Source organism: Cydia amplana, chromosome 12 (assembly GCF_948474715.1).
Source record: "Cydia amplana chromosome 12, ilCydAmpl1.1, whole genome shotgun sequence".
Lineage (NCBI taxonomy): Eukaryota > Metazoa > Arthropoda > Insecta > Lepidoptera > Tortricidae > Cydia > Cydia amplana.
The window spans coordinates 14326810-14339555 of NC_086080.1; the positions used below are offsets into that span (position 1 = coordinate 14326810).

General features: G+C 38.5%; 1 protein-coding gene across 1 annotated transcript in view; it reads left to right on the plus strand.

The window, feature by feature from the left end:
- LOC134653115 (ubiquitin carboxyl-terminal hydrolase 5) overlaps window positions 1–12746 on the plus strand; it is a 38730-nt gene that overhangs the window by 22272 nt on the left and 3712 nt on the right. The window contains exon 14 of the mRNA XM_063508421.1: window positions 11898–12048. Coding sequence (XP_063364491.1) covers window positions 11898–12048 — 151 coding nt within the window. The remainder of the gene's footprint in view (window positions 1–11897; window positions 12049–12746) is intronic.

The window sequence follows — 12746 nt, forward strand, 5'->3', positions numbered from 1 at the left end:
CCTAGCGTCCACACGTACAGAAATTAAATCACCAATTTGCATTCTACTATGAAATTTGTCATTTTTGTGTCCGCACCTGCTGATGTGATCGGGGAATCAAATTGGTATTTGCGTCCGCACGGCCTGATTCGACACGAGAATTTGATCAGATTGTAAAAAGTACGTACAGATCCTAGCATTCCATAGATACTAGCTTCGAAAATTGGCATTTTTGTGTCCGCACCTCCTGATTTGATCGGGCAATCGAATCAGTGAGCCAAATTGCCGTTTGCGTCCGCACCTCCTGATTCGATTCCCTTCCCTTCCAGATTGGTGAAAAATTGACTAATCTGGATACGCCTTTACGTATTTGACGTATCAAAGATATCTTTGAAAAATCGAATATAGGTATAGATCAGTAAATAGGAACAAAAAAAACTATACTCATCCTTTTCTTTTGGGTGATAGTACTAGTGTAAGACAAAGATAGTATGACTCTCTGTCCTAGCGAGCGCAACTTTGAGATATTCTGTCAGAAAACTTTCAAACGTGAAGTAAGTAAACATCGTAATAATTTCAATGAAATCTAATGATATTACAGTATAATTATTCGACATATTTGGACGACGGCTGTATTGACAATTACATTAGCATTGTGGTTTTCAGTTAAAATGAACGTGCTTCTGACGGGAACAGGGTTTTTCGTGCCATAACCCATGAAATTTGGTCGTTACCGGCACGTACTGGAGGTGCAAGACATCTGGCAAGGCGACAGGAGCTACATAATCAAAGCCCGAGTGGTTCGTCAAGCCTCTGTGACGGCGACAGCGTATAAGACAGCCTTAATTCGTAATATCAATCGTCATGTTACTAGAGTAACATGCGATTGTTTATAACAAAAGTGGCAAATTCAAGCAGCATTGCAGCACTAATTTACTACATCAATCATGAAGAGAGTTCCACCTAAACCAGCCAGGAACAAAAATGGGGCAAGCCAAGTGTTCGACAATTTACGAACGAAAAGTATTCCAAAGGGAGATACTTCCACGAAATGTATCCTACATCAAAGAAACACAAGTGTGAACCTTTTCAGTTCGATGTCACAGATTTAAAGGAAGATTGTGCCTTGAAACGTGTACTGGAAGTTGCTGAAATAAATTGTACAGAAGATATTGAAATTTCCGTTAGCAAGGTTGTCGGAAAATTTAGTAGAACAGACTGATAAAAAAAAAGAAGAATGTGTTACATGTCTTGAAAACTTTAGTATTTTTAGAAAAGAGTTTGATGTGTACAAAAGTGAAGCTAGACTAAAAAGTCATAGAAAAATTTTTTTTAGTCATAGAAAAAACATTAGAAAAACTTTTATGAAGCAAATGTTGCGTTGGCAGATAAAGACATTTTTAAATTCTGTAGTGACACAATAGAACAATCAATGTCTGAAGAGTGGTACTCGGCGAGGAGACTAAGAATTTCTTGTGTCGGAGTGATTGTTAGCAAAGATCAGCCTTGGTTGTGCACTAGTGTAGATGGTGTTGTTATATGCGATGAATGTGTCAGTGTTAGTAGAAGTTAAATGTCCTGTATGTTGTAAAAACCACCTATTGCAGATTTTGATAAACAAAAATGTAATGTCATAATGTGCAATATTCGCAGTTTGTGAATGATCAACCAGAATTAAAAAGAAGGAAACCATATTAACTTATACCCAAATCCAAGTGCAAATGTATGTCACTGGTATGACTATGTATGATCTCTTTATATATTCACCAAAAGGTAGTTGTATAGTAAGAGTAGACAGAGACAAAGACTTTATTAAAGCAGCAATTTTAATAAGTGAATAATTTTACTTCGCTCATTATCTACGGCTCTTGTATTCTACAATCTTTATCTTATTCATCAGACTGTGGCGAGATGAGCTGGATATGTAATGTCTTATATATCAGACTCTGGCGGTTAAAGGGTTAAACATGTAATATATCATCAATATGATAAAATAACATACTAGAACAAATTAAATTATTTTTAGAAAATATTTTAATTTGTTATTATTTTGAGTAGTCACACTACTATATAAATTATAAACTGAAATAAATGTCATATACTCAGAAAAAGTGACCCTAGCCTCTAGTGCCCCAGGCTGGAATCGAACCAGCGTCCTCTGCTATCGCGGCAGGTGCCTGTTACCTCTCGATCTCGGTCGGTGGTCTCTGTTTTTTTCTGAGTATATGACATTTATTTCAGTTTATGATAAAATACATTTACAGGAATTTTATGTAGTATCTGATAAATTATTAAGTGCTGCATTATTCTTTCGACATGAATTCTGACTCGAGCTATTTTATAAGTTGCATCGGTCACTTCCCTTGTAAATTCACCTTTATTCTGGAGAAAAGGTGGCATAATAATAGTCTATAGGTAAATTAAACAAAAGTCGTCTCCTTCACGATTTTCGTCGACATCTCTTCTAAATACCTAAAACTGGTATGGATGTGTTCCTCGTGGTCTGTAGAATACGAATTGACCGGTTTTAGTTTATGGAGGGGGGGACGTGTCGAAAAAAAGGGGGGATAGTGGGCGGCCGACCAGCATTGATATGTTCACATCTTGAGTCCTAGGGAGCGTTCAAGTATTACGTAACGAATTTGGGGGTGGGGGGGTTCTTGTAAAACGTTACGATGCGTTACAAAGGCGGGAGGGGGGGTTTAAACTACGCGTTACGTAACATTGTTTTTTAACCCTCAGAACTTTTCGCCACTTTACGGTACTTTACGCAACATAATTGTGGCCTTTAGGGGGGTTACAGAAAAACGTTACGGCGCGTTACATGGGGGGGAGGGGGGGTCAAAAATGTCCAAAAATTGCGTTACGTAATACTTGAACGCTCTCCTATGGGACCGATCGGTTCGTGTGAGATGTCGTTTGAAAGAGTATTAAACGTGGTATTATTGTTTCATAATAACCGTAGTCATAACTGTAGTCGTTTACAAAATATTGTAAAATATATGATTTTTTACCGTGCATGGATGGCATAAGTACTGACAAAACATGCGTCTAACTCAATAAATTATAACTTTACCGCAATTTTTTTTACATGTTTCGGTGGCTGCCATTCCTCAACCCACCAACGGAGCGGCAGCTGACGTCCACGAGGATTCATCATACGTAGCCGTTAATTGGTCATGGAAACCTGTTCGTGGCTCGCGGTCTATAAGTTTTAATGGTGTATGATATTATATAACCAAGTCATAACGTAGCGGCAGCTGACGTCCACGAGGGCTCATCATATATGGCCGTTAACCAGTATACGAGTTTTCACCCGGGAGGCGATGACTGACGAAATTTGCGCCTGGCTCGGGGTCTATTATGTTTTTGGTAAGCTAATGAAATGTCTCGTATATTTTGTAATAAAATAATTGCGGTATAGTTGTAATTTATTGAGTTAGACGCATAGTTAATCATTTCATTACTTATGCCATCCATGCACGGTAAAAACTCAAATATTTTAAAATATTTTGTAATTGACTACAGTTATTATGAAACAATAATAGCACATTTAATACTCTTTCAAACGACACCTCACACGAACCGATCGGTCGCATAGGACTCAAGATGTGAACAAATGTGCTATTATCTATGAAAAGGGACTTTATTGCCGATGGCGCTTACGACACTGACATCGATAAGCAAAAAACGTAGTAGTTTAAAATTGGGGATTCTGGCACATGTTTAGTTGTTTTGATTCCCAATTTAGCAATTAAGTTTCTTTGAATACTGGAACATTCAATGTTGCTGTCTATCCAATGCGGAGGTAAATTTATGTTATGTGACGCTGATGAACTGATGAAGTCATGTTGTGTTAGAAAACTTAAATTGGATTTAAAGGTCCCTTTGTAGTTTTTTATAATTAACTCTTAAACGGTGGCCTGTAGCAAAAATGTTCTGATACATAAGTAATCTTCATAAAATTTTCTACATTAAATATTCTATACGCTTTTTCGCTAGGATCAATATTTAAAAAAATATTTAAGGGAGAAAGTTAATTATAATCAATTGTTAATATTTTTTGTAAATAACTCGTAAACGGTGGCCTGTAGCGAAAAATGTTCTGATACATAAGTAATCTACATAAAATTTTCTACATTAAATATTCTGTACACTTTTTCGCTGGGATCAATATTTAAAAAAATATAAAAGGGAGAAAGTTAATTATAATCAATTGTTAATATTTTTTGTTAATAACTCGTAAACGGTGGCCTGTAGTAAAAAATGTTTTGAAACATAAGTAATCTACATCCAATTTTCTACATTAAATATTGTATAAAAAATTCGGTAGGTTCAATATTTAAAAAAATATTTAAGGGAGAAAGTTAATGGGGAAGTTAGTGCACTGAGTTGTCCCTTTTGTCCCAGGCGATGCCGCTTGACACAATTGTTCCTTGGATCATACTTAATTGATCTGAAGTCTTAACCTGGATATTAACTTTTGGCTTCCCCCCAAAAAGGGAGAGGAGAAAAGTGGTTCCGGCTGTACACTGCGCTCTGTTTGATATAAAACCGCAATCCGATGATTGATTGACATAATTGTTCTCCCAGAAGCAGGTTCGTGGGGTATTTGTCTTTGGTACGGTCGTATAGAGGGCGGCTGGGTCACCTCCATAAAATTCCGACTTTTGGTCTACCGCTTCCGGTCAGAAAAATGTTTGACGGCCCGGCCAAACGGTCGGATTTAGGTGGGAGGTGCTCGACCAAATGTCATATTTTACCCTGGCAGATTTTGACGCCGCCATTTTTTTTTTCAAAATGGCCGACTTTATTTTTTTATTTTTTCAAGTTTGTCCTAGCGCGCCGAAATTTTGGTCACGAAAAGTCGGGGTCCCCTAGATTCCTATGAAAAATTTTTTTTTTGTAAAATGTTTATTTGCGGAAAAACTGGGCACTTTTATTTTGTATGGTAACTTTTAAACGATGGATGATAGGTGGGGGGTGCTCGACCAAATAACATAGAGGGCCTCGAGGGAAATAAAACTGCATTGAAAAAAAATCAAACTGGCCGACTTTTTTTTTTTTAAATTTCAAGTTGCTCCGAGCGCACCGAGATTTGGCATGGCAGGAGGCCTACGGCCTTCGGCCCGCCGTTTCGCTTGTCTAAGCCACTTTTACTATTGGGTCGTGTTTAAGCTCCAACTTCCCCCTCTCGTGTAACGCTTCGGGTCTTCGGCCCTACGCGGAGCTCGGCCTTCGGCCTTCGCGAACCTCGACGCTTCGCCAACGCTCGCTTATCAAGACAGTTGACTTGGTAGAACGCTTGGAAGCGCTGCATTCACGCAGCTCGGTTTTCGGCCTCGCTTTAAATTACTGGGGGTTGTACGCTTGGGAGTCGGTGTGAAGGCTCCGGGCCTTTGGCCCTCCGCCGGGGTCGGCCTTCGGCCTCCCAGCCTGAAGCTCGCCCTTCGGGCTCGCTTAACACAGTTTTTGTATAGGATTTTGCTTGGTTCGTCATTCCCGCAGCTTGGCCTTCGGCCTCGCCTAAAATTACTGGGGGTAGGCCACGCTTGGACACTCGGGGTGAAGCTCCAGGCCTAACGGCCCTCCGCGGGGTCGGCCTTCGGCCTCCCAGCCTGAAGCTCGCCCTACGGGCTCGCTTAACCTACTTGGAAATTTGACTTTTGCCCGTGTCCGCCGCCATGTTGGACTTTTCCAAATAAATTTTTCACATAGTATTCTTGGGCCCCCAGGCTTGTCGCATCCAAATCTCAGCGCGCTCGGACTAACTTAAAAAAAAAAGGCCATTTTGAAAATTTTTAAATGCAGTTCCATTTTTCTCGAGGCCCTCTATGACATTTGGTCGAGCACCCCCCACCCATCTCGCACCGTTTAAAAGCTGCCATACAAAATAAAAATTACCATTTTTTCCGTCATCTTGGGTTTTATAAAAAAAAAAAAAAATTTTATAGGAATCTAGAGGCCTCTATCTCCTGCCATGCCAAATCTCGGAGCGCTCGGACCAACTTGAAAAAATTAAAAAAAAGTCGGCCATTTTGAATTTTTTTCAATGCAGTTTTATTTCCCTCGAGGCCCTCTATGACATTTGGTCGAGCACCCCCCACCTATCACGCACCGTTTAAAAGTTACCATACAAAATAAAAGTGCCCAGTTTTTCCGCAATTAAAACATTTTACAAATAATCTAGGGGACCCCAAGTTTCCGTGACCAAAATTTCAGCGCGCTAGGACAAACTTGAAAAAATAAAAAATAAAAGTCTGCCATTTTGACAAAAAAATGGCGGCGTCAAAAACTGCCAGGGTACCTCTATGACATTTGGTCGAGCACCCCCCCCACCTAGGTCCGACCGTTTGGCCGGGCCGTCAAACATTTTTCTGACCGGAAGCGGTAGACCAAAAGTCGGAATTTTCTGGAGGTCACCCAGCCGCTCTCTATACGACCGTACCAAAGACAAATACCCCACGAACCTCCTGGGAGAACAATTATGTCAATCAATCATCGGATTGCGGCTTTATATCAAACAGAGCGCAGTGTACAGCCGGAACCACTTTTCTCCTCTCCCTTTTTGGGGGTAAGCCAAAAGTTAATATCCAGGTTAAGGCTTCACATCAATTAAGTATGATCAAAGGAACAATTGTGTCAAGCGGCATCGCCTGGGACAAAAGGGACAACTCAGTGCACTAACTTCCCCATTAACTTTCTCCCTTAAATATTTTTTTTAAACATTGAACCTACCGAATTTTTTTATAGAATATTTAATGTAGAAAATTGGATGTAGATTACTTATGTTTCGGAACATTTTTTGCTACAGGCCACCGTTTACGAGTTATTAACAAAAAATATTAACAATTGATTATAATTAACTTTCTCACTTAAATATTTTTTTAAATACTGATCCCAGCGAAAAAGTGTACAGAATATTTAATGTAGAAAATTTTATGTAGATTACTTATGTATCAGAACAGTTTTTGCTACAGGCCACCGTTTACGAGTTATTTACAAAAAATATTAACAATTGATTATAATTAACTTTCTCCCTTAAATATTTTTTTAAATATTGATCCCAGCGAAAAAGTGTACAGAATATTTAATGTAGAAAATTTTATGTAGATTACTTATGTATCAGAACATTTTTTGCTACAGGCCATCGTTTACGAGTTATTTACAAAAAATATTAACAATTGATTATAATTAACTTTCTCCCATAAATATTTTTTTAAATATTGATCCCAGCGAAAAAGTGTACAGAATATTTAATGTAGAAAATTTTATGTAGATTACTTATGTATCAGAACATGTTTTGCTACAGGCCACCGTTTACGAGTTATTTACAAAATTATTAACAATTGATTATAATTGACTTTCTCCCATAAATATTTTTTTAAATATTGAACCTACCGAATTTTTTTATAGAATATTTAATGTAGAAAATTGGATGTAGATTACTTATGTTTCAAACCATTTTTTGCTACAGGCCACCGTTTACGAGTTATTAACAAAAAATTGATTGATTAATTGTTTGATTATAATTAAGTTTCTCCCTTTTATATTTTTTTAAATATTGATCCCAGCGAAAAAGTGTACAGAATATTTAATGTAGAAAATTTTATGTAGATTACTTATGTATCAGAACATTTTTTGCTACAGGCCACCGTTTACAAAAAATATTAACAATTGATTATAATTAACTTTTTCCCTTAAATATTTTTTTAAATATTGATCCTAGCGAAAAAGCGTATAGAATATTTAATGTAGAAAATTTTATGAAGATTACTTATGTATCAGATCATTTTTGCTACAGGTCACCGTTTAAGCGTGCAACTTCATGTGATGTTGAATAAAACTTTTCTATGTCTATGTCTAAGAGTTATTTATAAAAAACTACAAAGGGACCTTTAAATCCGATTTAAGTTTTCTAACACAACATGACTGATCAGTCCATCAGCGTCACATAACATAAATTGACCTCCGCATTGGATAGACAGCAACATTGAATGTTCCAGTATTCAAAGAAACTTAATTGCTAAATTGGGAATCAAAACAACTAAACATGTGCCAGAATCCCCAATTTTAAACTACTACGTTTTTTGCTTATCGATGTCAGTGTCGTAAGCGCCATCGGCAATAAGCTCCCTTTTCATAGATAATAGCACAAATATCAATGATGGTCGGCCGACATCTTTGCCCCCCCCCCTTTTTTCGACCCGTCCCCCCCTCCATAAACCAAAACCGGTCAATTCGTATTCTAGAGATCACGAGGAACACATCCATACCAGTTTTAGGTATTTAGAAGAGATGTCGACGACTTTTCTCAAAACAGGCCGGTTTCCTCCAGTCTAAAAAAACAATTTCTTTTCCACTTTCATCAATTACATTCTTTATTGCCGGAAATCCCTTATCAGCCAAGACAATATCCCAATTTTTTAAGTAGTCTACTAATCCTGACTCGTTATTTGGGAGACACTTTTTCTTCCACCACATTCTTTTGACTTGAACGATATGAAGCCTCCCTGGAGTAATACCAATAAGCACTTTTGAGGTAAAACCCTTTTTATAGTGTGAGTAGCAATACACACGATTAGCAAAACTTGATGGTACTTCTATACTTGCTCTGTAGGTACTATAGGCAACTCTGTACTCTAGTGTTACTATACTCCGGACGGAAGCATTCTAGCCAAAAAACCAAATTTGATGTAACAGCTGCTACTTCTTCAACATACGGGCAGAATATTCTTGACACTGTTGTTCTATGAATACCGAACAAAACACTGAGTGCTGAAAATGTGACACCAAGTTTTATTTTCATCAAGAAAAGTAGAAGTCTATCTTTTTCGCTCACCATATAATTTATTTGTGTAGTTTTTAATAAAAAGTTGAAGTTGTTAAGAGTAACACCTGCAAGATCTACAAGCTGCGGCCGATTGCATAACAAATTACAACTTGCTACAACTAATATTACAAGCGGAACTCCTTTTCTAATTTAACTTATTAAATAAGGAGTTCCGGTTGTATTATTAGTTGTAGTTTGTTATGCAATCGGCCCCTGTTCGTTGGTTTTAATAAATTAAAATCCAGCAAAATATTTACTGTCAGTTATGGTGGCTAGATCCAGAGAAATACTTTTAGCAGTATTACAGACTTCGAGTTTTGTTATTTTAAAATGCTTAATAATCTTCGTACACTGGTACTGATATCTACATATTTCTGTTTGAACTTCGGCATCACGTTTTTTTACCATAAAATATGTACCTGTTGCACGTAAACGTCTTTCCTGGATTTTGTACACCTGTATACAGGTCCACTTGACATTCACTATCAATATTTTGAAGTCACACTAACACTATTTTCCAGCAATTCAAAGTCACTTGTATTAGTTGTATTAATAGCACTAACAGCTTCTATTTTTTCGCGTTTCTTCGTTCCATATAACGTTGGAACCTCGATATTGCCGCATTTTCGTCAATCCGTCTTGATTTGTCTCGATTCTTGGAACATAGCTGGGACTGGCTTGTTCATCACTTTCATCAGCCTTTCTACCAACAATAAAGTAAGCACTGCAAATTCTGTCGTCCGGTTTTGAGTGCCATCGGGACTATAACAAAATAATTCACCGTTAAAACTTGATACGTTTACAACATAAATCAAATTTTTGCGTATTTAAGGAAGGTATGATTTTAGAGGTTAGGTTAGGTGACTTACTTTTTTTCTCCTTACGGCAATTATCCATTTATTGCGTGTTCTTGTTTCCACACTACTTTTGGAAATCTATAAAATTTGCAGTCACTATTTCTGCTAGTGTTTACACAATTAACGACAACACATCTTGCTGTGAAGACCATTTTTATCTAAAACATATACATTTGATTGCTATCTGTGACAAAAAACGAAAGTCAGCCCTAATTATAATAATAACAACTAACTCACACAATGACACGTGTACAGATGCGCTGTTCACACATAGAAACGCAAATGATGCGGTAGTATACTCGGTCAACCAGATCTTGACAGTAGAAAAAGGCGGCAAATTTGAAAAATGTAGTCCCATAGAAAATTTGAATTTCGCGCCTTTTTTTACTGACAAGATTTGGTTGACCAGCTACCTAATATTAAAATTATTGCGCCATCTATCCATTCGTTTAAGAAAAACTAAGAACTACACCTTAACAACTACAACGTCTACAACTCTTCTAGTGGCAGCGCCCTCTTGCGGAATGGGCTACACAACCTACAGCCCGCTGAATGACCGACGCCATCTAAGTCTAATACAAAAAAAATGTTTTCTTCCGGGGTACGCTACTCAAAATGGCGATTGCGAGTCCTAATAGGTTAGTCCATGGTTGTGTAAAGAATAGGCGTTGACTCAGCATAGATACTGCGGAGACCGCAGCGCTGATCTTCCCTCAGAACCTTAAATAAACCTACAGTAATGAACGACCAGTGCAGCGCCAGTCGATGTATGTATGAAATACGTATATATTTATATATATGTATTTGTATATTTGTGTACACCAGGGATGTTGCGGATATTCGCAGCATCCGCAACCGCGGAACTTCCGCATTATTTTCAACATCCGCATCCGCATAAAATCGATGCGGATTTAATGCGGATGCGGATGTGGAACAGGTCGGTACAGGAACGTCTTAGCATCGGCGTAAGTGCTAGACTGCTAGGCAATTTAGTCATTAACCAAAAAACCTATTAAAAATGAGCAGTCAAGTGTGAATGGGACTTAATGTACGGAACCCTTGGAACGCGAGTCCGACTCGCACTTGGCCGGTTTTTTGAAATAAAAATTACTAAAATGTAATATTTGACGTTTTTATGGTACTATCCTGACATCCGCATCCGCGGATGTGTGCCTTTAAAAATCCGCATCCGCGGATGTCAAAAAATCGGCATCCGCAACATCCCTGGTGTACACGTACAGCTGTACACACAGGTACAGCTTGTACATGAAAATCACTACATAGTATAAAACGAAGTTGCTTCCCGCTGTCTAATGCGGTTTTGCTGATGATGCGGTGCTGATTTTGATGCGGTTTGATTAAATAGATAGAGTGATTCAAGAGGAAGGTTTATATATAACTTTTTAACCCGTGCGAAGCCGGGGCGGGTAGCTAGTTAAACCATATTACCAAGCAAGATGAGTCCGGTCCGGTTTCTGGTCTCCTATGGTCACCTCATCGTAAGAGGAGAAAAAGCCTTGCCAAAACCTATATAGTTGGACAAACTAATTTGGCAGTAAATAGGAACAAAAATAAACAACTCATCCTTTTCTTTTGGGTGCTAGTACTAGTGTAAGACAAAGATAATGTATATTTTTTTTTATCTTAATTTTAAAGGGGTTTTGTCACACAGTGACTATGTCATCCCTGTACTGAGATCAAAAATGTAGAAGCGTAGCATTACTTACACCACTACATTATTTTTAAGTATAGGTTGCACATCATCAGGAATACAAAGATATGATTTTTCTATGTTTGAAATGAGACAGTCCTTTGACAATAGTTATTTCCTCGCAACGCTCAAGATTCCATTTTTCGAACCACTCGCTACGCTCGTGGTTCAATTTTGGAATCTTTCACTTGCTCGGTTATCAATATTAGCACGAGCGGTTAAACAACAACTTTGCCCCCTTGTAAAATACAAAATTTTTCACCACCAACCCGAAGCAAATATTAAATGTAAAATATCAAACAAAATCAAATTCAAATTAAATATTTATCATCCAAAATCATCATTTAAAAGTCAATTCTACCAGCAAACATAAGAAAACAACTCAAAATTTGCAATTGATTACTTTGCCTCACATGTGAATTACTGATAGCAAAGTGCTGCACTTTGCTATCCGTTTTTGAAGTGCAAAGTAAGCCTTTCCGAGCTGGTGTGGTGAAAACTTTATTTCATGTTACAGTTGGACATGGGCTTCCCTCTAGAGGCGTGCAAGCGCGCCCTGTACTACACGAACAACTCCGGCATGGAGGCGGCTTCCAACTGGCTCATGGAACACATGACCGACTGGGACTTTGCCAACAAGTTCGAGCCCCCGGGCGCACCTTCACCAGGTATGTATCATACAATCACACTCGGTTAGTGTAAAGCTTTGGATTCCTCCGAAAACGGTGCCGTCATATGACGGCCGTCATATAGCGGCCGCAAAAGACGGCCGTCTTTACGGTGGCGACATGTGGAAAGTACCACGGCGTCATAACACACCGTCATCCACCAAGGTCAAAGCGGCAAATTTGAAAAATGTAGGCGCGATGGGATAACGTCCCATAGAAAATTTGAATTTCGCGCCTTTTCCTACTGACAAGATTTGCTTGATCACCTATAATTTACTTGGAGGATGAAATATCATCAGAAGAGGAAAATAATCGTAGTACGGAATCATTTATTCAAATCTCGTGTTATTTATTCAAAATGGCGTCACCGCTATCTAATAAAACGTTCACGAAACTATCGACACCGTCATGACGGCCGTCATCTTACGTTACGTTGACAATCAACGTAACGTAACGCCGTCTAGGAAACCGCGCCATCTTGTTTACATAGACAACGTTCTAGTGACGTCAGTCAACGCTATATAGCGGCCGTAATATGACGGCACCGTTTTCGGAGGAATCCAAAGCTTTAGTGTAATGCCTGAGTGGACGCTCGAGTTGGGCGTGCAGCGGGGCGGGGCGTGCGGCGTGCATGTTAAACAAATGCAAACGTATAGGAGCGGCCTTAGTGCACGCTGCTCACATCACTTTTGAGCCCG